The 26660-nt window shown below is 37.6% G+C and overlaps 3 protein-coding genes across 4 annotated transcripts; 2 read left to right on the top strand and 1 right to left on the bottom strand.

Moving 5' to 3' along the window:
* Positions 1 to 3844: 3844 nt before the first annotated feature.
* LOC122017821 (WRKY transcription factor WRKY51-like) lies at positions 3845 to 8970 on the top strand. 2 transcript variants are annotated; one of them, XM_042575525.1, is made up of 6 exons: positions 3845 to 4593; positions 4680 to 4805; positions 4900 to 5045; positions 6557 to 6615; positions 6979 to 7080; positions 7638 to 8970. In XM_042575525.1, the coding sequence occupies exons 1-3, from the start codon at positions 3914 to 3916 to the stop codon at positions 5042 to 5044; spliced, it is 951 nt and encodes a 316-aa protein (XP_042431459.1). In that variant the 5' UTR covers positions 3845 to 3913; the 3' UTR covers position 5045; positions 6557 to 6615; positions 6979 to 7080; positions 7638 to 8970. The 2 variants fall into 2 exon arrangements, with proteins under 2 accessions (XP_042431459.1, XP_042431460.1); XM_042575526.1 differs by lacking the exons at positions 6979 to 7080; positions 7638 to 8970 and adding an exon at positions 6718 to 6844.
* LOC122017820 (protein SEMI-ROLLED LEAF 2-like) lies at positions 6865 to 25909 on the bottom strand. The gene is made up of 23 exons (XM_042575524.1): positions 25622 to 25909; positions 25279 to 25415; positions 24537 to 24679; positions 22784 to 22858; positions 21718 to 21833; positions 21069 to 21183; positions 20847 to 20975; positions 20166 to 20213; positions 17228 to 17304; positions 16860 to 17056; positions 16493 to 16788; positions 16160 to 16309; positions 15672 to 16073; positions 15418 to 15567; positions 15024 to 15096; positions 14219 to 14346; positions 13663 to 13863; positions 13425 to 13559; positions 13229 to 13351; positions 12631 to 12858; positions 11933 to 12186; positions 11666 to 11736; positions 6865 to 7019 (listed from the first exon to the last, which is right to left on the bottom strand). Exons 3-21 carry the CDS (start codon positions 24669 to 24671, stop codon positions 12022 to 12024), a joined length of 2943 nt encoding a protein of 980 aa, XP_042431458.1. The 5' UTR covers positions 24672 to 24679; positions 25279 to 25415; positions 25622 to 25909; the 3' UTR covers positions 6865 to 7019; positions 11666 to 11736; positions 11933 to 12021.
* Positions 11089 to 11570, top strand: LOC122013679 (auxin-induced protein X15-like). The gene is made up of 2 exons (XM_042569916.1): positions 11089 to 11414; positions 11567 to 11570. The coding sequence occupies exons 1-2, from the start codon at positions 11089 to 11091 to the stop codon at positions 11568 to 11570; spliced, it is 330 nt and encodes a 109-aa protein (XP_042425850.1).
* Positions 25910 to 26660: the final 751 nt, after the last annotated feature.

Raw genomic sequence — 26660 nt, 5'->3', positions numbered from 1 at the left:
AATTTTTTTATAATTTTCTATTCATTATATTATTTTTATGAATTTTGGACAAAAATTATATTTTTCAAATTTAAAATTTTTTACACCGAGTCAATTTTGAAAATTTTATCATGTTCTTGATCCTGTCCGAACGCTGAATCAACGGACGCTGGGCACGTGGCGCTCTCCGAACTGATGACGTGGATCTCTGGCCAGTCGTAGGGATCTCCGGCGAACCTACAAGGAAGTCGGGCCGGGAAGGGGTTTCCGGCGACGACCCTCCGACGCTCAAGTCAGACGAGGAAACTATGGGGTGACTTTGAATCTCAGAGAATGCGTACCTCCGGGGAAGTATGAGGACCCTTATATAGAGCTGTGGAGAGGCTCATGCACACATACCGAGGTGAATACGTGTCCTCTTACCATACCTCCGTATGGCCTTATCAGAGGAGCTTGCCTGACCCCATACTGCTACAGTCTGAGCACCTCTTTGATGGGACAACAGAACCTTCCATCGTACGATTCTGCGTATGGCCTAGTCGTCGAACATGCCTGCTATCAGAAGATGTTTCCCGATGTCCCTTAATCCTTGTCTTTTCTGTTCCTGCCCCGAGCGTCCGGTCGCTCGGCAGGTACCTTTGGTCTGACCGGATCGACTCCCGGTCGTGCGCTCGGCGGAGGCTGTTCACAGTAGTGCTGCTTTGTGCCTTCGGCCGAGCGGGCTACCCGCTCGGCCATACGACCCTGTTCAACATGAGCGTCGGAACCCCGACTCCCCGTCGGGGTGTCTTTGCTTCCGTTCGGAACTTTTAGCCGGTCGCCCCAATCTTTATCCGCTCGGCCAAACCTCTGGTTGACCTTTTACCTTTCAACCTCCACGTGACGTTGACTCTGCTTAAAGGGGGGTCCCCCATCCTCACTGTCGGATCAGTTCTCTATCAAGAAAATATTTTCAGAATTTTTTTTTTTTTTTTGACTAATATTGAATTTTCTATAATTTTTTAAAAATAATAATAATACATTTTCATATTAAAATTTCTTGAATCTTCAATTTTTTAATTTTTTTATAAAATATTTGCTCTATTACATTCTTAGAAAATTTTTCATGATTTTTTAAGGTTAGAAACTATTTTTAAGTAATTTTTTTTAAATATGTCTTTATGTAGAAAAGAATTCATTATTGCTTAAATTAATTCTAATTTTTCGTGAAAATTTTATGTCTACTTTGGATATGTCTGTTTAGAATTTTCTCGCGATTAAAAATATTTTTTCAAATTATTTTTTCCCAAAGTAGTTTATAAATTGTAAAATTCAGATTTTCAAAATTTAAAGTTCATAATTTTTTTTGGATGATAGTCATTGTAATTTTATCCCTTAGACTCTATTTTGAATTTACTTTAAATTTATTTTATAGTATACCTCTATTTGTAATGTAATCAAAGAGGCAGAATTATAGGTTAAGTCTAGGGGAGGGTACATCTTGATTTTTGCATATTTTTTTAATTGCAAAATGTATATTTGTTACCTTACTGTTATTTGTTTTTGTTTTACCCTAACTTAACTTGGACTGCTCATATAAAAAAAAAGGAGATTGTAAGTACCAATGCTAATTTTTGATATGATCAACCGAGCCAAGTTAGATCCTGTTGTCTTTTGATACCTTGTGTCTAAGTGTGCAGGAATTTAAGAGTACAGAAAGTCGAGCGAAAGATATAACTAGCAAGAAGGATGACACGGGAAAGCGTCTACAGGTTCGGTACGTCCAAGGAACGAGGTGTTGTGGAAGAATACATTAGCGGACGAGAAGGGAGCTGTGACGTTTCCGAGGGACGAGAAGTCGGAGTGAAAGATTGCTCGAGAAGGCCGGAAGATGATCTTGGGTGAGCCCAATTTCGGATGGCCGAAATCACCTAAGCGATCAAAGAAGAAGCTGGACCAGTCAGCTAAAGTTGACTGATCCAGGTACCTGGACAGTCCGGGTGCTTGGACAGTCCAGGCGCCTGGACCCCCGGGGTAGGCCAGGGGCGCCTTGACTCGATGACTCTGCAGATAAAAGTCAACAAGGGTCCGGGCGCCCGAAGCTGGTCCAGGCTCCCGGACCACAGAGGTTTTATCCAGATTGAACTGTTGCGATCCAATGCGACGTGGATAAAGTTTTATTCACACTCAAATGTCCGAAAATCTTCCAGGCGCCCGGATCAGAGCTATAAATACAACTCTGGTCTAAGTAGTTCAAAACAACACTTGTAAACGAATTCTTTTTATGTTCTACTACTTTATTTGTAAGTTATCAACATTGTAAGAGGCTACTCCACCCAAAGAAAATTTTAGTGAGCTTCATTTGCCTTGAAATTGCAATCATCTGATTACAAATTAAGTAAAAAGATCTATCTCTTTCTTTCTTGTTAATTATTTTATTATTAAATAAGTGTGTCATAATTTGGTTTGAAAAGTGGAGAAAAATTTATTTTTAATTTCAGACAATTTATCCCCCTCTTGTTGGTCGCAAGGGACCAACAAGAAGGAGATTCTTGGTTTGCTTTTTACAATCCTGGATTAACAACCATCCAAATTGTAACCATGTAAATTTTCTATCTATTTTTTTCTTTTATAGTATTTTTATTTAATTGATAAGTGTGTCCTTACTAACAAGTTAACAAGATAAGTTATAATTTCAATTTACAAGTTGTTCATCCCCTTAACCAGTCCATTGATCCAACACTTTTTATCTCTTATCGATGTTCATATGCTCTTTTCAACTTGTCCATTGATCTGGTTCCCTTCTTCTTTCTAATGATACTTTTAAAGGAGGCTCCTTTCTTCTCTTAAAGGATGATTTCTCTTCCTTCCCTTTTCTCTTTTTTTTTTTCGATAAGAAAAAAAAATAAGGAGTTTTTCATTCATTTAATGTAAAATATTATGCTAGTTTTTTAAGCATTAAATTATTATTTTTATTACATAAATTAAAAAAGGATCAATTTTAATTTCTCCCCGTTTTAGATGAAAATTTGTTACAATTAGCTTGAATCTTGGAATCTTTTTAAAACATGTTATTGATTTTGATGATTTAAATTTATTTTCAATGCCTAATAGTATATATTCAATAAAAAGATTTTTTAAAAAAAATAAATTAATAATATTTTAATAATATTTAAATATTCAATAATTTAATAATTTTATTAATTAAAAAAGTTATTATCAAAATTTTGAATATAAAATTCTATTAGTAATTTTACTTCTAAGAAAATAAAAAAAAGAGTATTTTTAAAAAATTATGTTTTTTAAAATATTTATATTTATATTTTGTCTATGAACTCTAAAAGAGTTGAGATGCACCTACGTAGTAAAAGATGATTTACTTGTCCCTATTTTTCTTATTAATTCGTCCTTAAATTAACAGGAAGAAGATGACTCATAAGTAACCATTAATATTAAACTCAGATATATCTAATTTCGATCAAAATCTCATATAATAATATTTTATATTTTTATCATCGCATTATTCCGAGGGACGAATTGAGACGATCAATTAATTGTATAGCAAGTACGGTCGTATAAATGCTATAATATGCTATAATGTAATCCCGAATTAAGATTTCGACGGAAGATGTTCGTGTCGTATGTGCCGGAGAAAAGTATTCGTATCATTCCAGAAAGGATGAGACGTTTTTTTTTAAAAAAAAAAATTCATATAGGACCATTTGTATGCCTTTTCAGTTTTACCCATAGTTATAAATACCCACATCACGAAGTGAGTTGGGCGATCTCAGCCGTTTGATTGAAACAAACTGTCTTTAACACGAACCATGAAGGGTCTTTCCTCTGCCTATAAAATGCCGCCTCCTTCTGGACTGTCCTCGTCTTCTGCTCTCTGCTCTGCCGTTTGTTAACCCAAATGCTTGCGTGCTAGTTTTTAGGGCTCAGATCTGCGGCGATGGCGGTCGATCTGATGAGCTACGGCAAGGCGGAGGAGCAGATCTCCATTCAGGAAGCCGGCGCCGCAGGACTCCGCTCCATGGAGCACCTCATCCTCCGCCTCTCCGACTGTCGATCACAGCAGCAGCTAGACTGCGGCGAGATCGCCGACGTCACCGTGTCCAATTTCAAGAAGTTCATCTCCGTTCTCAACCGAACTGGGCACGCCCGATTCCGCCGCGGTCCTACCGCGCCGCACCTGACGGCGGCAGAGCCGAAGCAGGTTAGTGCTATGGCGGAAACCCTGATCCTCTCCCCCGTACCTCTCCGGACCAAGCCTCCCCGGCATTCCCTGCCGCCTTCGCCGCTGCCTACCCAGACACGGACCCTCGACTTCACCAAGCCGATTCACGTCTCGGCGAGCGAGGCGTCGCCGCGGAGCCGGTACAACAAAGAGTGTTTCAACATCTCGGCGACCGCTTTGTTTGTGTCTTTCGTCACCGGTGACGGCAGCCTGCGGAACAGCAGGACCAGTGCTGCGACATCCCTCATCCTCTCCCCGTCCGTTTCCGCTGGCAAGCCGCTGATCTCCTTCTCAACGCTCGATCGACGGTGCCACGAGCATGCTCACGCACACTCGGAGCATATCGACGGTAAGTACGCCGTTCCCAGCGAGCAATGCCACTGCTCCAAGAGAAGGTAAATGGAACTTACCCAAAAAACTTCAAGCTCGCAATGTAACACACTTACCCTAATCGGATACTTCCCTAATCCGATTTAAGCAGTAAATCTCGCCTCAAGCGGATGATCCGCGTGCCGGCAGTGAGCGCGAAGGTTTCTGACATTCCCACTGACCAGTATTCGTGGCGCAAGTACGGCCAGAAGCCGATCAAGGGCTCCCTTTACCCCAGGTAATCGCTGCCGCCTCCTCATTCTCGGCCATCGCCCGATCTCCAACGAACCGCTAGCCTCCGATCATCGACCTAACCTTGACCGCTCTAGCAGGGGCTACTACAAGTGCAACACCCTACGCGGTTGCCCAGCCAGGAAGCAGGTGGAGCGGGCACGCGAAGACCCTTCGATGTTGATCGTAACGTACGAGGGGGAGCACCTCCATACGGCGGTCGGCGCCGCCGACTCTGTCATCTGAGGTCGTCCCTTCTCACGCAGTCTTCATTCAATTCCCCCTGTTCATTTCACCTTCCCCGAAATGAAAAAAAAAAAAAAATGAAAAGGGGACTTTTTTATTTTGCCCTGAAATTTATTTTATTTTCAAATGCCTCGTTGAAAAGAATTATCAAAATACTTCTGAGAGATTCAAATTCTCAGCATTTTGCTTTCAATCATTTACATTATTATCTATCTAAACTTCATGCATCTGCTACGTTATTTTTCCAGTTAATTAGAATAACGACAATCTTAATAATTAGAGAATGAAATAATAACAATTTAAAAAGCTACTTCAAGATTTTTCAAACTATGAGTGTTGTCTTTGAAAGATAATAAACATAACATTTGACAAAGCAACACGTGGGTGTGATTAATTATGGTTTAATGTTTGGTGAAGTGGGTGGGTTTAGTCATTAGGAGTTAATTTAGTGTGGGAATTAAATGGTGCGTGTAGTTAGGTCAAATATCTTATATAGATAGAAGAAGGAAGCTTGCATTAGTCGGGATAATGTAGATAATGGATGATGACATGGCCTTTTAACTTTCACAGACTTTCCTGATGCTCGACTTCTTTTATCAATTGCTTGCTTTGAATGAATGGTTTAGAAATACAATTGCAATAATCCATTGGGTTTATTTATGATAAATTTTTTAATTCATTTTGTCGAACCGGATCAACCAAATCAGAAGCAAGTTAGTCTCAACTCACAACTGGTTCATCTGCTGTTTCTTTGTGAAAAACACTACTTGCAACACTTCGATTCAATAAACAAAGGCTATGCCACCACAGTATTTTGACTCGTGCATATATGCCAAGTTTCTCCAAGTTGATGATTGTCAAGGACTCTAAGTTGGTCTTTATTTATTAAATAAAATGCCTCAATTCTCAACTTCTGTCTTGAAACTACAATACATCTAGTGGGTGGAGGTTGGCATCTGAACCTAATAGCAATACCGGTATTGGATGATGCTTGTGAGGAAAAAGCCAACTCCCACTTCATTTGCTTTTGAGTGGTTGGAGGGGCATGTGCCTTATTTATTTTGATGACCAAGAAGGTAGCCAAGTTGATTAAAACATCGTGGATAGAGCCAAATGGGCAAATATTCAAATCGAGTTTCACTCACTTGATTAATTAGCATGTTGTTTACTTGCTTGGTTTGATAACTCAGTTAGACCTGACCCATTAACTTGCCTATTCAACCTCTCATGTTTGCTTAGCTCATTTAATTTGACCATTCCGATTAGCTAATTTTTCAATTTGTTTGATTTGCCTTACTTGTTCTAGTTGATCACTCTATTAAGCATAGAATTTGATGGCTCAATTAACTTGATGATGGACATGATTGACTCACCAATAATCTCATTTAAGTGAGAATATTGGTGAGAAAATAATCACCAGGTCTTTTTTGAATGCTCAAATTGTTCATCCGCGACCGCCTTGTAAAGCATCAATTGGAATTAAAGAAATTTGCTTTGCTTTGCGTGCAATAGGTTGGCATCCCGCAAGATGATTCATGTAGAAAGCATGGAATGCAAGGCAACCATACATGGTCCGTTTCATTAATTATTTATGTATATATTTAGTTGTGCTAATGTAAAACAGACACAAATGAAATGATTGATTCTAGTTTGATTTTGTCAAAATTTTGTAGCATCTGAACTGTGAGCCCAAGTGAAAGAAACAATTGAAGTGAATCAATTCAACAAAAAACCTGCTTGAGAAAAAAGAAAAGAGTGAATTGGATGAGTTTGGCTTACTAACTTGCAAGTTTCTGTTGTTTGAGAGTAATCTTGTTGCCTAAACTGAGGGCAATTCTTTGTGTTTTGCTCCTTATCCTGATGTATCCTTTCAAGTTTCCATCAGTGCACTTATGTTCACCAAAGCATCCTCTCCAAACACACTTTGCATACAGGTTAGTGTGGCAACGAAAAACAGTCCCGGTCGAGTGCTGAACTGGAAAAGAAGAATGAAGTTGGAAGACGATTAGAGATATCGTGGTGTTAACAGCATCCAGGTATCCATTCGTTCTCATCTTGTATACCATCTTGAACAAATGCATTAAACAAATATGGTGCTAGTTTGTAACAAAGATACAAGACAAAAACAAAGGTAAGGCCATAATATTTTTGTGGTGGCAGATATAATAATAATGCTAATACACTGCAACTGTTTGAGAAGACAAATATAAGCCTCTGGAAGAACATCTAAATATTTGCATTTGATAATCTAAAAAAAGATGGATGGCAAGCATGATTTGACTTTAGAAATATCCATATTGATATATGATTTGATCAAGATCAAATTGAATACGTGTGCTTCCCATAAAATATCCAACCAAAAATAATGATGGGAGAATATCAAACAACACAGAGATTTGCATTGCAAGTTGCTAAAAAGAATGATGTCTTGTCACAAGTTCTGGTGCGCACATTAATTGGCATCAGGCAGCTCCCTCATCAGCCACACTTTTTCTTGCTGCTTCCACCCATCCACACACTTTAATTTACTTGCCAAACAATTATTAAATTTAAAGTTTTTTTTAGATAATGATGATAATAATAATTGTTGCAGAGCTTCTAGACTTCCTGCACGAGGGCACGGATGCAAATTAAAGCACCTTCAGCTTCCATCCTTCTGTACAATTCTATATACATATTCTATTTTGTGTTATATTTTTATATACAAGTACGGATTATAAATGTTTTTTCTCCAAGTTTTAAACATATACCTCCATTATATAAGTTCAAATAGGTCAATAAGATATAAGTTAGTCTAGAATATACATAGGTTTTTAATAAAATTATTTATTAAAACTATAGAATTAGTATCTTTGTTTGAGTATAGAAGGTTTGATACTGTGAATGGGGAGGTCCCCAAGTTGGGGTCAGAGGTCAATAGACCAGTGTATGTGGTAGTCAAAGTCCAAGTTGGGTTAAAGCCCGAGTAACCTACCCGATGGGATCTCCCCACACCGATCAACCTTCCTCGGAGGTACGCTCCCCACTTAGCCAGATGTTCACGAGGCTCTGCTCCCTATCTCATCCCTATCGATTGATACTGATTGAATATACTCTTGGGAGCTCTACTCTCCATCTCATCCTGATCGGCTAACACCGATCAGATATACTCTTAAGAGTCCCACTCCCGATCAGCTAATGCTGATCGGATATATTCTCAGGGTCCAGCTCCCCACTCAGTCAGAGGTTCACGGGGCTTTGCTCCCCATCTTATCCCGATCAGCTAATGTCAATTGGACATACTCTCAAGGGTTCAACTCCTCACCCAGCTAAATACTTATGGGGTTTTGCTCCCCCCTTATCTCGATCGGCTAATGCCGATCGGACATACTCCCCGGGGCCTAGCTCCCTATTGGGATGCTATCATGACCTAGTTACTTCTCATGAGAGACTGAACTCCCTGTTCTCAGACCCATCATTCTGATTACTAGCCCAATAGGCCTTCCAGCCCATGAACCCGTTTCACCATTAAGACACCACGTGGGTTGGTCAAAGGAGAATTGTATTTTTACATAAATACGCAATACCCCATATCTACAATGAGATTGCAGGATACGGTGGAATCATGACAATTAGACAAGTTATTTAGCAACGATGTGATGTCTTATTAAATGTGGAGATCATAATAAGCATTATAAAATGAGATCCCTCTCCGTTGGTGCAAGTACACAAGTCCACGACCTTTCTTTCATTACTCCACTATTCTTCTTCTTCCCAAGATCCCGACTTGATCTTCGGAGTAGCTGCGCTAGAGACCTCCTGATCTTACTGATGGTTTTTTTCCTTTTTCTGCTCTTGCTCGCAGGCATTTCCAATTTGAAGTTTTTTTCCGATCAACCTCCAAGTGAGCTCATTCTCGCAGGCATTTCCAATTTGAAGTTTTTTTCCGATCAACCTCCAAGTTAGCTCATTGGTAGTCCATTGCTCATTGCTTTCGTACGGGATCGATCACATATAATGGTTGTTTAAAAAAAATACAATTGTAATATAAGTTGATCTCTTCACACATCTTTTCAAATGTTATTCTAATCACATTTTGTTCACAGTAAAGTCATATTATATAGCTTGTACTTTGTTGCACCCTATGCATGGTAATAATTGTGTTTCCTTCTCAGTATAATCATATTATTCAGTTTGAAGTTTCTGTACTATCACTGAGATTTTCAAAAAGATTACGCACTTAATTAGTTTTTAAATTCTTTTTATTCACATTGCTTTAGTCTCTCATATCTTTATTTCACCTACTGGAACGATCGAATTTCAACTCTAATATAACAATGAGCATTTGAAACACTCTTTGTAATGTTTTATTTTTGTTGTTGATACTGTTGCTATATTTTATTTCTATTATTATTCTTGTCCTTACATTTATATTTTTATTCCTGTTCCTGTTGCTGCGCTTCTTGTTGCTGTGGCAGATTGATTTCTATAGTGAGTTTTTTTTTCCCAAGAAAAAAAAAAAAGAAAAGATGGGTATAATTGGAGATGGTAGTGGGTTGGTGTGTGTGACAAATGATTGAGGAAGATGTGACGAACGGTTTGTGTTTTAGATTTGGATGGCAGATGATGATGATGATCGGTAGGCTGAAAACGATAGTTGTCAGTTTGTACACTGAATCAAGCAAACAGAACAAAAAAAGAGTTTCCTCTCTTTCAAAGGAAAAGGAAAAAAAAAGGAGAAAAATATTGATCCAGGTAATGGTTTGATCTAGAATAAACTTGTTTATTTCTGAAACATGCATGGTTTCTGATCATGAAGTCACTAATTAACTATCGATAATATTTGTTAGTAATGAAGATTCACTGAGTAAGATATTGTAGCATATTACATATTATACGATTGACTGCTTCTATGTGATCTGTTGCATTGCCTTATATTGAACTAGGATGAAACAACATTCTTATCCCTGTGCCATGTTGAACTAAAGTAGGATCACCTGAGGTCATAGCATAAGATCTTATAAATAAATTTGATGGTCGGCTATAAGTTATCCCATGATTTGTCCCTCTTCGTATAACCTAGGAATGGCCTATGAAGGACGCCTAGGATGACCATAATTACTTTTTACTATAATAAAATCTTATAAATAGCCAACCAAATTACCCCATCCAGTGTTGATTTTGTAGGCGAAGAGGCAATCAAACTGTATCTCCTCAAACTCGACCTTTTCAACAACAAACATATGGAACCACTTACCTGAACTTCGATCACATGCTGACCGAACCACAAACATGATTAACATCTTGTAAAACCCTGCAAATGTTTGGGACATATAGCCTTAGTAAAATACATACACTTTGATATGGAGAAAGAGAGAGAGAGAGAGAGAGAGAGAGAGATTATTGGAGTGAATGATGTGGTCAATAAAGTAAACCTGATATCTGAATCATGTATGGAGTTGTACAGGTTACTGACTCCATTCACGTGGAATTTATAATGTGCATATATATATATATATATATATATATATACTGTCTCAGTTCACTTGCAGGCAAAAGCACACGAATGCGAATCATGCGAGGGACCCATGCCCCTTTCAGCCGTTGAAGGTTAGTTAATGAATAGGCGATCACCGAGATTGAACTAACTAAAATCTTGACTGAATCAGAGCATTAAATTGCACTGCGGCTGCCCACAATATTTGCATTCCAGAAACACCACTTGGCTTCTTAAATAAACATCCTCGTCGATATGATTAACATGTGCAGTACCCTGGTTCATATATATTTATATGTGTATATAAATGAATGACCTATCAATCAATTCTATGTCATCTCGAGCTCAAAGGGGTAGGAATTCATGAGCCAACAGCCAATTGACATGTGCAACTGCCAGCAGACGCTCATACAATAACAATCCTAACCAAAATATAGAACTGAACGCCAAAAAAGTAAATGAATTCCAGAAAATTTTGAAAATGATTTTAAACTTCTCTCCATCCCCTATATATTGCATTATCAAGTTATCTGCATTCCTCCAAGCATTGCAAAAGCAGCAGCAACCAATGGATGTGCTTAAGAAGTGGAAGAAGCTTGCTGTTGTGTCCCAGAAAGGCCTGAAGAACAATTGGGTGCCCAAGGGGTCCCTTGCTGTGTGTGTAGGACCTGAGCTGAAGAGGTATGTGATCCCTACGTGCTACTTGCACCATGAGGCCTTTGGGGTCCTGCTCCGAGGAGCAGAGGAGGAGTACGGATTCGCGCAGGCAGGCGTGCTAAGGATACCCTGCAGCATCGCAGAGTTCGAGAGAGTTCTCGTGAGGGTGGAGAGGAAGGAAGGACTCTGCTATGGGAGTCTGGAGTTTCAGACACAGTTGGCTAATCTCCATGACAAGTTGATGTGCAGATAATTGTCCTGAGTCCTCTTCCTTTTGTTTTTTCTAGGAGAGAACTGCAAGTGCTAGTTTAGCAGATGAAACTAAGGACAGGTTCCTACCAGGATTCTGTATTCTGATTATGAAATGTTCTTTTTTGTTCCTTCTTCAGGTAGGCAAACAACAATTTGGAAAAAAAAAAAACACTCCTAAATCTTATAAATAAAACTTTTAACTAAATGAAGAGAAAGATAAGTTTAGGAGCATGTACCTTGTGAAAAATGTTAGTCTCGAGGGAACTGCATAAACCTGAAACTGAATGAGGGTGGAAGATAAGGTGACCTGAAATTGAATTGTCGAACAATAAGTTTTGTAATTTAGAGGTTAAAATTCACTAAAACTCTCCATCTGAGATGATGGATGTTTACAGGAATTTATTGCATGTATTTTGTATACAGGTTACGTCTGGAAAAACCGTTTTTTTTTTCTTCTATAGTTCTCAGCAAAATGAATATGCAAAAAGCCTGTAGTGCTATACCGTATACACAAGGTAAATGTGGGAGCTACTCCTAAAGAAGAGATCCTTATCTTTCCACTCTGTAGAAAATTGACTTTCACATATACCCTCTAGCAGCCTGCAGCCTTTAGGAAGTTGTCGTAGGGGCTTGATGCTGGGAGCTTGAGGCACCGGGGTGGGCAATGGAAGTTGATGGATGCTAACGCATTGTGTCCAGTGTCGATGTGTTGTCTCTGCATATCTACAAGGTTTTCGTTGAGGAAAGGATTGCCACTCTGCACCCACATGATCAAGCCTTTAGTTAAACAAGCAAATAAATGAAGACCTAGAGACATAGTTGCCTTTCAATGAACTCCCAGAGACAGTTTTAAGTAGTCAAGAAATGAATGCTATTGATGCTTACAAAATAAGCATGGGAGAAGTTGCAAAAGAGATCTCAGATATTGATAGAGAGGGAGATCAAAGGCCAAACTTTAAAATTCTCGCAAGATCAAACAATTCCTAGATGAGGAGTAAAAGCTAAAGTAGGAGTAAAAGCTAAAATATCAGAAGTTGCAGAAGCAACATCTTGGAAGATGAGGAGAATATATGCAGCATTGGTATTGTTTAAAAAAAAATTCCTAGAGAAGCTGAAGAAGAGAATAACATGGTAACTGATCATCTTCATCATGGTTTTTTTTTACTTGCACAAATTAATGGCTTATGAATCCCATCAGTACCTTTCCTGCTTGATCGATATTGGAGCATTGATATGTTTGCACCCCGTTTTGGTCCCTCGGGGAGCCAACATCTAAGAAATCTTGTTTCTGTTGTATGTCGGCAAAGACGGACATTTTCTGCTGTTTTCCAGTCATAAGAGCCTGGCAATGATTAGCCATCTCTTTGAATGGTACGTCAGAGGTTGTTGATACTGAAAATCTTCCAGTTTGCCATGGTGTATCCGGGACCTGCACAAACAGCTGTGAGTAAATAATAGAGAGACAATAGTGCACAGCTACCTCTTAAGTGAGTAATTAGGAGATAAAGGTTAGCATCATCCTATTTGAAAATGGTTTTTGTCTGAAATAAGGAATTTATTAGTTTTCCCTCTAACAATTTTGGCGTAGGAGGATCTATATAAACCGATCCAACTTAATGAGATAAAGGTTTAGTTGTTGTTGTTATTATTGTCTATATAACCGATCCAACTTAGTAAGATAAAGGTTTAGTTGTTGTTGTGCATGATGGTTTAGGTCTGTGGACTAGAAATATCACTAATCTTAAATATTCTCGCATAATAAGAAAGAGTACTGGAGAATGCATTAATGGAAATCATACTGTCTCTAGAAGCTGATCAACACTGAGAAGATTAGATCTGTCATCGGGCAACCTCGAATGATCTCGCCCAGTTTCAAATGATTCATAAAAGTCCTCATCAACCAAAAGAGCTGCAGGAGTGACCTGCAAAATAAAAATAATGTTTCGATGATGGAGGTTTCAGATCTTGAGGAACCCTAAAACTCCATGAGCTTACATCTTGTGTATTCTCAGTTTCAGACAAAAGTGGCAAAAGCTGTCCAGATGATTTCATGAACTGTGGCCCAAGCGGACAAACATCATCAGGCATGAAATCGAGTAGCAATTGGTTTCTTATGTCGGATTGCTCTGACTGCAGCAACATTTAAAAATCAATGGGGAACTGATAGTGAACAAGTAGTCATGCATCTAGAGACTTGCGATGAATACAGACATCCAATACGGTTGAGAATTACCTCTGATAAATCAGTAAAGCTGTTCATGATCACAGAAACTATGGATTCTTTAGTCAGGCCTTCTATTACTTCCACGGCCTGGAGAGATATTGATGCTTTGTTATCATCTTCTTGTGACCCGTAAGCTCCCAATAAATTGTCAAATGTAGTTTTCACAGCTTGAAGTTTGGAGTTTTCAACCAATTGGAGAAATGGATCAACCTGGACAAGGATAGATATTTATTGGAATTAATAGTTTTATAGTAGTACACAAAGCTAGTTTTGTAGCAATACATCATCAAATATTAATACATCATCGCTTAAATCACATAATATTTCGTCAAATTGAAGTTTATAGAACAATATGAGGAAATTCGCAGCATGATACACTTTAATACAAACCTTACATTTTAAAGTGACTACAAAAGAATTTTTTTTTTTGGAGTAGCCATCAGTTTTTTTTTTCTCACTAATACCAATTAAGCTTTAACGGATTAGTGAGAAATAAGTGTAATTTTAGAATGTAAAACAAAAGGCGGTAAAGAGGCTCGTAAAAGAGAAGTGCAAGTGTGCATACTGTTTTCTCATTGATGGCTGACTTCACAATCGGAATAAGGGGGACTATGTTGAATGCTTTTGAAGCAAATATGAACATAGCTGTGGATAGAGTAAGTAGGGAGCGCCGACGTGATGGCGGCAGTGATCCTACATAAAATCTCACCCAAGATCAGCACAATTATTTCTTATACAACACTATAATACCATATGGCAATTGTGAAGGGAATAAGATTTTGATATGCAAACAACAATTAGACATAAGAAGCATGGTTGCTTTTCATCATCTTCATTAACCCCACTAGGTGAAAGAGAATCCTACTATTGACTTCTTTCACTTAATCCAATAACTGAATTTAGAATCATTCAATTCATCACTAATTATAAATTTGAGTGGATGTTAATTGTTCACAAAATATTCAAATACTTCTCAATTTGTCTTCCACATGGTTAACTATCTTGGAAGAATAATATTACTTCTGTGCTTTGAATGGATCTAACAAGGAATCAGATTCTAGGCTCTCTTCTTCTTGATCATTTAACATGCAGTTAATCTGAAGAAGTGAATTAACCACTAACATTTTGTTGCTTTGTGTAAGTGCTATAAGGCTATCAACTTAAAACACATTACTGAAAAAATGGTTAATCACTAACAGGTATCAGAAAGATACATTCCACATCAACCTCTACCATGTCTGAGGGTAGTTTAAATTAGATTAGACGACTAGTCCACAGTCGACCTAAAAGCATACATTGTTGTATTAGGAATTTATATTCTGTGTACTCCCCTTGACTTTTAATCTCAACAAAACAAATGAATATCTTACCCCCTGCAAGTGAAATGTTTCTTAAAGCAAAGGCAAGCTGAAAACTCCGTGCAAGAGGCTCGTGGATTGATGACTGCAAAATTAGAAATATAAAAATTTAATGATAGTTTCACAATCAATGATAGTTTTTTGATGCTAGATTATGAAACCTTTAAAACTAATGCAGTATCATTTGCAAAGAAACTGTATGGAAAGCACAAATTTGAACGCCTGACCAAACTATGCTACTAGGGCTGTCACAGTCGAGAAAAATCAAATGCAGAAGATTTTATGTATATCCTAAACAGAATTCTCATAGATAGAACTAAAACTATCTTGATGCAGGACACCAGGAGCTAATTGAATTTGAAAGTACAACTTAGTCGTACTTGCAACAAACTAAGAATTTGATTACCTTTGCTCGAGTAAACAACAATGTCAGACTATAAGAATGAGCAATTGCTTCAAAATTTTCTGGAGTGTTTTCAGGAAACATAGCCTGGGCCCAAAATGATGAGAGAAGAAGTGTGATTTGACGACTGCTCAATCTTAAAAGAACTGAATCCTGAATACATGAAGAGAAACAATTTGTTGTGAATATACAAAGAGCTAGTGAGGTAAAGATGGACTGAAAGAATAATTAATATTTGACTGTGTAAAGATATCAACCTTATTCGAGTTGTTCACTGGAATACAATCTGCTGTTAAAGATCGACGTCCTTTCATGCTACGAGTACGGCTTTGAGATGATTGCAGCATAACAAGCTTCACATCATCATGACTAGGAGCTCTGCTCATATTTTGTCGGTAAGTTTTTTCTGTCGCAGATACCTTTTCCCATCTAAGTTTTTCAAACAGAGCAGCTGACGATGAAAAGACAGAAACAGCTCTTGAGAGTGTTCTCTGAAGATCAATGTCTTTTAGTGATTCTGGAGATAGTGAATTAAGTTGAGGAGACACAGAAGATGGAACAAGAACAACAGAGAATATACGGTGAGCACCCACACGCGTTTCATGATCAGGGTGAACCATTGCTAGGAGCAATTGATGCATCAGAGTCTCTGGAAATGCCTGAAATACATAACGAGGAGACATAGATATGAAATACAGTTCACAGCTAACACAAAATTAAACTAGAATATGTATAGTTTGCTGACCTTATTCCTATATGCTAAATTTGGAACAGATGCAATTATCTGAGCAGTACGATACACCACAGCAATAGTTGACCTCGCCATTGTCAAATTTGATGGCAGATTCTCTAACATAACGGCCATCATGTCGAGAACGGGCCCAGCATCATCAATCTGTTGACAGACAATCATCATTATCATAATTTTATAGCTCACTTCATGCTATAAAATAGTCTTTTTAGGACCTTTTTCAAAGACCTCGTTTATCAATAATTCGGACAAGAAACACCTGTAACTGGAACATTGTATATAAACCCACACTATTTCTCTTCCAAAGTTTCAGAAAAGCAACAATACCTTTTTAGATAACTGAACGATGCACTCATCTACTGCTTTGCGGAAATTGTCATTCCATTTGATGATGTCGTCCCCAATACCTTTAGTACCAAGTGTACAATGCATGATGGACTTACGTAAATGTTTCACAAGATCATTTATTGCTCCAATACTTGCTACAGATGCTTGTGTTTTGGACTGCTCAGCAAGACTAGCCGTAACTTCAACTATATTCAACTGAATGTCAGGTTGTTTCAAAACAGTCTTGTGCTCAAGGTGCTTGACCAATATCGATATCAGTAGATTTGGATTTTGCCCTGGAAAGTAAGAAAAAAATTCTACTCTCGGGAAAAATACAAACACAAAGTATAAAACAGAAATATCTTACCATCCTTTTCCATCAATAACTGCATATCACACATGACACATCGAGCCAGATTATTTTGTGCAGACCATGATCCATTATTATCAAAATAACGAAATAAAGACTCCAAAACACGCCGCATAGTGGTTGCTTCTTTGGCTAGCTTTGCCATGTTATGTAAACAAGCCCTAGACCAAAAGCTAGGGCTGTTCTTTTCATCCCTGTTAAATGCATATGGATAACAGATCAAAACTAGGACGAAACTCTTACACAGTCAGTCAATTTAAGTTCTCTTTGTTATTTACAATACTTTTCCAGGAAGGAATCCTAGAAATGATAAAAGGAGAAGCAGAAAAGCATGACCCTCAGTTTTAAGGACTTTGTGTACCCACCGGTTCTGTTCACTTTGTTGGTCATCCTCTGATTTTCTTTTGGTGTCTCCATAGTTCTCCAAGACAGCAAAAACAATCTATAGCAACAAAGACGCAAAATTTAAAATTAAAAAAATAAGGTTTGCAACACTGCTAATATACAACCTAGAAAGATTGTAAATGTTCCTTGAATAATAACTTAGCAACTTTGCAGTGAATGCTTAATAATTTTAACCATTAAAAAATTTGTTGAATGAAATATAAGTAGAGGTTTGTGTTGGTGCAATACCCCCGGGTCAAAGTTGACTAGGCTTGAGTTGGCTCAAGTCTGAATCTAGATGTTCGAGTTTCGATGTTTGACAATACGTGGAGATTGCAGATGCAATCATCCGATTGGGGAGATTGCTGGTACAATTCCCCTCTGGTAAGGGTTTGACCAGATTGACGTGAAGAAGAGTCAAGTTGACTGGGAAAGTCCTAGTGAGTAAAGCAAGGCAGATGGAAAATCTTGGTGAGTAAAGTTAAGTGAAAGTCCTGGGTAAAAGTCCCAGTGACTGAAGTCGGGCAATGGAAAGTCCTAGTGAGTAAAGCCAGACAGGTAGAAATCCCGGTGAGTGAAGCCGGGCAGTGAAAAGTCTTGGTGAGTGAAGCCGAGCAGTGGAAAGTCCTGGTGAGTGAAGTCAGGCAGGTAGAAGTCCCGGTGAGTGAAGCCGGGCAGTGGAAAGACCTGGTGAGTGAAGTCAGGCACATGGAAATCTAGGTGGGTCAAAGTTGACAGGACACCTGGTGTGGGAAGTCCAAGTAGGTCAAAGGGTTGACTGGATACTTGGCACAAGGAAATCCAGATGGATCAAGAATGATTGGACATCTAGTGGAAGGAAGCCCAAGTGGGTCATGAAGGACCAGACACTTGGCACGAGATAGTAAGTCCAAGTGAGTCAAGGTTGACCGAACATTTGGCACAAGAAGAAAAGTCCAAGTGGGTCAAAGGGATTGACCGGAGACTTAGTGAAGAAGTCCTAGCAGGTCAAGGTTGATCGGATGCTAGGCATAATATTCCAATAGGTCACGGTTGACCGGATGTTGGAATTGGAGACCTTGGACTTAGTTTTAGGCAAGTCAAAGGTGGCTCAATCGATCAATCGATCAATTAAACCGAAGTCCAATCGATCAGTTGATCGATTGGATGTGCGCCACGAAGAAAGATGGCCCAATCGATCGGTCGATCGATTGGGAGCTTATGTCGTGCGCACAGAAGGTCTCCCAATCGATCGATTGGGAACCTCCAATCGATCGGTCGATCGATTGGGGACAAGCTGGATTTCTTCCGCGATCGCAGGAAAGCCTGAATCGATTGGTCGATCGATTCAGGCTATTTTCAGAGAGCACAGAGGCGCTCTGAATCGATCAGCCGATCGATTCAAAGCCTCCCCAATCGATTGAGAGTCATTCAATCGATTGGAATCCGACCATTGCGCAAGTTATAGCCGTTGTCGAGCGTCTTCCTCCGCAGATCTTCGACTCCACTCTCAGCGATTCTTCTCCACCGAGCTCAGTGACACATGCCAGTTCTTGAAGGGTCTTGAAGTGAAGTGCAGTTGCATTCCCAAGCATCAAGAGATATTCTCAAACAAGAAGAGAGCATAAGTGTTGTAAACCTTGTAAGGTTTGTGTTTGTATTTCTTCTTGTTTTGAGTTATATGCGTGTGTGAGTCTTGTACGAGGTTTCTCCACCTCCAGTAGTTACCGAGAAGGAGTATTTTATTAGTGGAGTGAGCGTCGTGTGTAGATCCTTGGATTAATCACCTCTTCTTGAGGTGGATACCAAATAAATCTACGTTGTTAGCATTGGAACTTGCTTTGAGTGTGTTCGGCTGCATATCATCACCAAAAAGCAAGCTACGAGAAGCGCGAAGAGCTATGAGAATTGATTGGTCAATCAATTCAAGCTATTTCCAGAGAGCACAGAGGCGCTCTGAATTGATCAGCCGATCGATTCAAAGCCTCCACAATCGATTGAGAGTCATTCAATCGATTGGGATCCGACCGTTGCGTAAGTTATAGCTGTTGTCGAGCGTCTTCCTCCTCAGATCTTTGACTCCACTCTCAGCGATTCTTCTCCACCGAGCTTATTGACATACGCCAGTTCTTGAAGGGTCTTGGAGTGAAGTGCAGTTGCATTCCCAAGAATCAAGAGGCATTCCCAAACAAGAAGAGAGCATAAGTGTTGTAAACCTTGTAAGGTTTGTGTTTGTATTTCTTCTTGTTTTGAGTTGTATGCGTGTGTGAGTCTTGTACGAGGTTTCTCCACCTCTGGTAATTACCGAGAAGGAGTATTTTATTAGTGAAGTGAGCATCGTGTGTGGATCCTTGGATTAGTCACCTCTTCTTGAGGTGGATACCAAGTAAATCTACGTTGTTAGCGTTGGAGCTTGCTTTGAGTGTTTTCCGCTGCATATCATCACCAAGAAGCAAGCTACGAGAAGCGCGACGAGCTATTCAACCCCTCCTCCTCTAGCATATTTCGACCCTAACAGTTTGTATTAGGACAAGACAAATTTTAGAACAAATTGATTCGAGATATGCCTATTTTTGCCTTAACATTTTTGGCTTGAAAGAGGCTAAGGACTCTCTCTCTTAAATTTTCTTTTATTCTCTTAATAATTAGTTGATATTGTATTATACTATGTATTTCGTACAGCCTACAAATCATGAAAGTCCAATTGTAAACTTAAATTAACTGAGAAACTAGACAAGGCTCTGTTTGAGATCAATGTTAAATTTTTTATCTCACCCACTGTAATTCAATTCTCCATATAGAAAACAACTTCAAGGAAAATATTTATCTTATGAGGAAGAGTGGCGTTCAATTTATATGTTCTGCACGTGAAAGAAATCAGTAATGATATAATTCATAATTTAGTTTAATTGGAAATCAAAAAGCATAAAATGTGCTCACACTGTCGAATTCTGCTGAGATATGCGAATGCTCTCCCATAAACCAAACCTACATGTCATTGCAAAGGGACAATATATGAGATTCAACGGATCACTTACAGAATATAGAATAATCAACAAATAACTCAGATGTCAATATGATTGAAAATATTGACTTGAAGCACTTGTTTAAACAAAAGTGATCACTACACAAATTGTTTTGTATGTGTATGAGAGGGGGGAGCAGGGTGAGTATCAAAATTAATTTGGTAGGGTATGGGGAAGGTGATAAATCATACAAGGAGAGAATGAGATTTGCAAAACCCATTCCATTCCGCCTGATTGTCATCTCTAAATCTAATAGAGTTTAATGAAATGATAAAATCTATATATTTGAACTCATGAAATTGGACTGACATAGCTTGATGTTTATGAGGATATTATTTAAATTTCAATGTTCAAGGTAAACCAGTTTTCAGACTGGGTTTATTTAGATTGGGAATGATTCTCAATCAAACAGCCTATTTTGGCTGTTTTCAAAATAAGGATTGCACCACCTTAAAAGGTGTCCTTAGCTCTGCAACTGAAGGTAATTAATTAAGTTCAAATTTCAAAGATGAACAACACTATGATTCAGCATTTTTTAAAAAATAATATCATGAGTTTAAATGTAATATAAAAAAAAATGAATACTAGGATATACCAATGAAGATAGAGCTTGAAGTCCTGCTGCACGGAAACAGCAAGCTGTCTCATCATCCCCCAATTCTTGAACTATACTGCATAATTTAGGAATCAGACCTTCTAAATTGAACTGGTATGTGCCATCCACCTGGAATAAGCAGCATCATGATGTGAAATTTGGCAAAATAGGCAAGTAGATTAAGACATCAACATGTTGATGTGTAACAGAGAAGAAATTTACCTGGCTATTAATAAAGTCAAAAAGTGTATAGCAACCTAGAGTCTGCACTCCTTGTTGTCTTGTTTGATCAAAAAGATTCTGTAGGATGCTCAGTAGGCTACTTGCAAACAGAGGCCTGCAGAAGATAAATTCATATAGTAGGTCATATTTAAACTCATCATAAATTCATAACCATACATAAGCATGTATATTTCAAAATCAAACAAAAAGATCAATGGACATAAAATTCTTCTGGAGTCAATTACAGCTTTAAATACAATATTAGAATCATAAATAGAAGAGTGGATTGAACTCTTTTCAGAATTACATCCTATGAAGGCTGACAACTTATTAGACATGTATATGTTCTCTCACATAAAAAAAGACTAAGTAATTGTGCTACTGCAAAATAAAAATGGATTCTTCACTATGGATTTTAAATCAGATATGTAACCACTAATCACTTCTTAGATGCCAAAGATTTTATTCTACACTTCATGCACACTCATCCAATTGTACATATCCTAATTCCTGTGCTTAGTGTCATTCACCACTAATGCAATTGTGAGGAAATTCACAATGACTTTGTGCTGCACAAGTGTAGATTGATAAAAGGTAAACACCACCAAGAAGAAATAAACAATAAAGCATAAACCCAAGCAAATTTTACATTTGCTCCTTGCAAGTAATCACCAATTTACGGTAGATGCACGTCACAATCTTAACATAGCCAAAGTGTTCGCTTCTCAATTCCTTGTAACACTTCTGCTCCAAATATTCTGTTATCTGACAATTAAACCACCAATATATAAAAAATGGCAACAGATGAGTAACAAATCTAAAATCACAGACAAGCCAAAGCACTCAACAACTTAGATATAAAAGAAGCTGGAATAAAAGGAAGAATGTAAGAGAGGAAATGAGGAATAAAGAAAATTATAGTCTATTCTGAACTACTTGAATTAAATAAATCTTTTGAGAGAGAATTTTTGTATAACCAGAGAAATAAACAAGCTAGCTGATGCCCTTGCTCTTATGTGAAGTTTTGCTAGGGACAAAAAGGGCATGTTTCTACTCCTTGGAAAAATCCCTGAAAGGCATAGCTAGTCCATTCTTCAGGGCAAGGAGCCAGGACAGCAGGCATTGAAACATGGATGAGAAAAAAAGAAAGTTAGAAATTGAAGTGTAGTATACTGGGCAATTTTTCTTCTCTGTAGATACATTTTTTTCCAGCATTTACTTAGTTAATTTTCCTAGAGATATTTGCTTTTAGTAAGATTATAATAAACATATATTTTTAGTACATGAATGATATTTTATTTTAAAAAAAAACAAAAACTACAGATCAGTTCCAAGTTCGAATGAAAAGGGTTGAGTACTGCATTAAGCTTAGACAGCTAACATCAAAACTTGTCTAAACCTATGTTCTGAAGATGAATGTTAGTCTCAAGGAAGTTGTTAATACATCAAACGATGCTCCAACTTATCACCATCTCATGGAATAGATTGACCTAACCATTTAGATGCCCTTGTGCAAATGTGCATGTCAACAAACTTGTCAAACCATGTAAAAAATAATTGTCTTTGCTTGATCTTGTTCGTACACACATCTTTGTAACTCTCCTTTATTATTATTTTTTTTTTGTGTTTCTTATTTGTCAAAACAGGTAGGCAGATGTTCAACTCCTAGCACAAACTCATACCAAAATAACCAAACAGAGAGGAGAATACTTTACCTTTGGAATGCGAAGTGGGTTTCTAGACGCATATTCACACAACTTCCCAATTTTTCTATCATTTGGCTCTTCATCCTGCAAAGAATTGTTTGTTTTAGGCATTAATGGAAGCATTTACTTATAGACACTAGAATATCAACCAAGACGAAATATATATATATATATAAACAAGCAATTTTATCTGGTATCAACATCATAAAGCTTTCAAAAATTGAATTCTAACATGTTCTTGAGAAGGCAGTGGTATACCAATATCATGTATAGCATCCAATGTTACAATAATGGGAAGCAAGTACATCTTCATAGCAAATGAGTTGATATTCTTTAGTGATTCAAGACACTTAGCCAAAAAAAAAACTGAGATATAGATAAACACTCATAAATACATGAGAAATTTGTTTGTCAGTGTTTTCTATTGATTTATTAGGCATACCCATAGGCATTATTTGTGATAGACAGAAAACAATCCCTGTGTGGCTGAGTATGCATATAGATTTTACCAAAATAACATGCCCTACCATTATGCAATTGTGATTATAAGGGCCACATTTTACTCAAATGGATCGCCTAGACCAAGGTTATTGCATTGGAACCAAATGATACCAAAATAAGTAGATTATACATAAAGGAGTAGACAAATCATCAATAAAACAGTTGATAAAAAATTGAAAAAATAAGATATTTTTTTTAAAGATTTATATAGTATTTGTCTACGGCTGGAGATTTTGCACGTCTATTGTTGAATTTATTTATGTAGGCACTCCATGTTTTGCTTGCATCTAATATCTTAGATTGTATTTTGTTACTCTTTTGAAGGGGAGCCTTGGCGCAACGGTAAAGTTGTTGTCATGTGACCAAAAGGTCACGGGTTTAAATCCTGGAAACAGCCTCTTGCAAAAAGTAAGGTAAGGCTACGTACAATAGATCCTTCCCCAAGACCTCGTATGGCGGGAGTTTCATGCAACGGACTGTCCGTTTTTTTTTTTTTTTTAGGAGTGGATGTAAGCTAAGTGTTTATATAGATTCGATTGTGTGAAAATTCTTGCTCCCACTGGACCATTCAATGATTTTCTTTTTGATCATCTTCTAATTGTATTGTAACAAATCGGCATCCATTGACATGGTAATAGATGACACTAGTATAGTTAAAAATATATAAGGTTAGCAGCAAGATTAATTTCAGTACTTGATATATTGGCTATGAAGTTGGTTCTGTTTTTGCAGTTTCAATTAGAAGCATAACACAAACAAGTAAATGAATCCCAATCATATGGTTTGTAGGTTGCAATAGAATTGTTACACTAGATAGCTAAACCAAATGATGCAAAAATGGATTATCAGTTTCTTGTCCATTAAAGAGTTGGTTGCAAGGGAAAAAGACACTTCACATGTACAAGCAACGTGAAAGTAAAATTTAGATGTTGGCTCACCATTATAGTAAAAGGTGATTTGCTCACCCCTAAACCTTATTTAGATGTTGGCTCACCATGATCGTAAATATAGCATGGTAATGGTACACAGTTTGTTCTACACTTGAAGGTTCTAAATTGAGATATTTCTTCAGTTTCATAAGAACATTGATGTCCAAATAAGGCTTATAGTAGAATGAAATACCAACAACAATGATTCTTATCAGCGTATTCAATAAGTAAATTGCTGCCGCAAAAATTACTCCTGAGAAACAGTCTAAGTAAAGGATAAGGTCTCACATTCAGAAGTTAGAAAAAAAAATAAAATGTCAGAACTATATCACCTGAGATTGAGAAAAAATGTCAGCTAGCAGCTTCTTGTACCTCTTCACTGGTTGCCTAGATCGTGTCCTCAGTGAAGGACAGAGACAGCAAAGGTTGCCACATGCAGGAAAAATCTTCCTTGATATCACACCCATCTTGTATACTACAATAAAAAATTGTGGAATTAAAGAAAATAAGTAGAAAAACATGTATTTTAGTTATTGTGCCAGTTCAACTCAAACTTATTTACTATTATGAACCATAATTGTTAATTTTCCACTTACATTGCATTACTATACCATAATTGCTCTTCTAAAAACTACTTACTATTATAAACATAAATTACTGATTCTCAAACTTACACGGCATTTGTAAACCATAATTGCTGATTCTCAACTTACATATCATTGCCTAACCATGTTAGATAACTACAAGATAAATCAAAATTTTGGCAAAGTATAAACGAAGAGTGATTAAAGTGAGTACGAATGGCCAATGCATCCGATAGTGAGAAAAAATTGAGTCAAGCTAAAAGGACTAGTAAACAATATGTAGACATACAACATCTAGTTAAATCAATAAAAAAGGATTGAAGACAGACAGAGGAATGTTGAGGCCAAGAACACTCTTATACCTTTTCTTTTTTTGTTTAGAACAGGAAGCAGTTTAAGCAGGATTTCTTGAACACTTACATAGTAGGCCTTCAAAAGATGCACATGAAAAAAAAGAAGGTAAGAGCTATTGCCTGACTAGCTTCCTAACCTTCTTAGCAAATCTATGTACACGACCTTTGCATCACCCAAGAGTGCTTCTATTGGCGCATAAAATTTAGGATGTTTCTCCTATCTGACACAGTTAATTAAATCCTTCCTCTTCAACTGGCAGGGAATTCGCTCATCCTAAAAGTAAACAAATTACAAATTAGTCACTCAAAGTGCTCGTATACTTTCTCAAAAATGCATTAGCTAATCAAACCAACAAAGAAAAAATTCACTCTTTTCGCAAAAACTAGGTCAATGAAGGATGGCACGTCAAAGACCATTGCTTTTTTAATCTAAAAGCACAAGTAGGTCTTCATCTCCGCGTCGGAAGCCGGGAAACGTACCTAGCAATCAATTCAACCAATAATCGACCGGGTCGAAGGTTGACGGAGACGGCCAAGGCCCTGCGAAGAAGCGCAGGATCTTGCTCCAACTCGCGGGGAAGACGAAGAGAAAGGGGGAGGAGAGCTGTCTTCCTCCCTCGCCCTTCCTCCGCGTCTCTCACTCGAGCTCTATCGTGGCAACGCCCTTGACCTCGTCGCGGAGAATTCTCGGCCCTCTCCTCCATCCGCGGAGACTTGCTTTCGCCCAACAATAACGCAATCGAGAGCAAAACTCGGGGAGATCCAACTGCAGCCGCGCCACGGAACGACGAGCTTAAAATTCAAACCCCTCTGCCTTACTTTCAATTTTACCTCCTCATTTTACATTTTTATCCACCAAACCCTCTCTTTTAAGCACTAAAAATCTAGTGGCGAAACTGAAATTTAAAGGAAAAATTTCCATTATGAGTGGACCATGCTGCATAAATGCTCTAGGCCATTTTATTGCCCACGAAGATTCACATAAATATCAAAAGGAAATTTACTTTAAATATTAATCAAAAATATTAAAATTATTTTAAATTGATCAAAAAATATTTTTAAATTTGGTCACTTTTGACCAATATTTAAAGTGATATTATTAAAAAATAAAATGTTCTTTTTGATATTTTAACAAATGGCATTTTACTGAATGCGTGAAAAAAATTTAAAGAATTTCAAAATTATCCAACTTTAGTAATTTCAAAAATACTTATCCCATTTTCATTATACCCCTCTCTTCTTTATATATTTATTCTATCTATTCAAAAATTTACTACTCTTAATTTATAAGAATCGAATTTAGATATAAGGGCATATCCAAAATGACTTATGGATCTAGAAAATTTTAAACTACTTCATACTAAAATTAATATATTCCTACAACCCTATTGAAATTGTCTATACTCTAAGATTGAATTTGACAATGTAAATTGAGAGTTTTGAAAAATATTTGTCACAAACTCTTCATAAAGCATATGAAAATTATACCCCCTAGTTAACACTACCAATGAATTTCTAC

Source organism: Zingiber officinale, chromosome 8B (genome assembly GCF_018446385.1).
Source record: "Zingiber officinale cultivar Zhangliang chromosome 8B, Zo_v1.1, whole genome shotgun sequence".
Lineage (NCBI taxonomy): Eukaryota > Viridiplantae > Streptophyta > Magnoliopsida > Zingiberales > Zingiberaceae > Zingiber > Zingiber officinale.
Note: the sequence above shows the minus strand (reverse complement) of the source record. Positions and strands in the feature narration are given on the sequence as shown.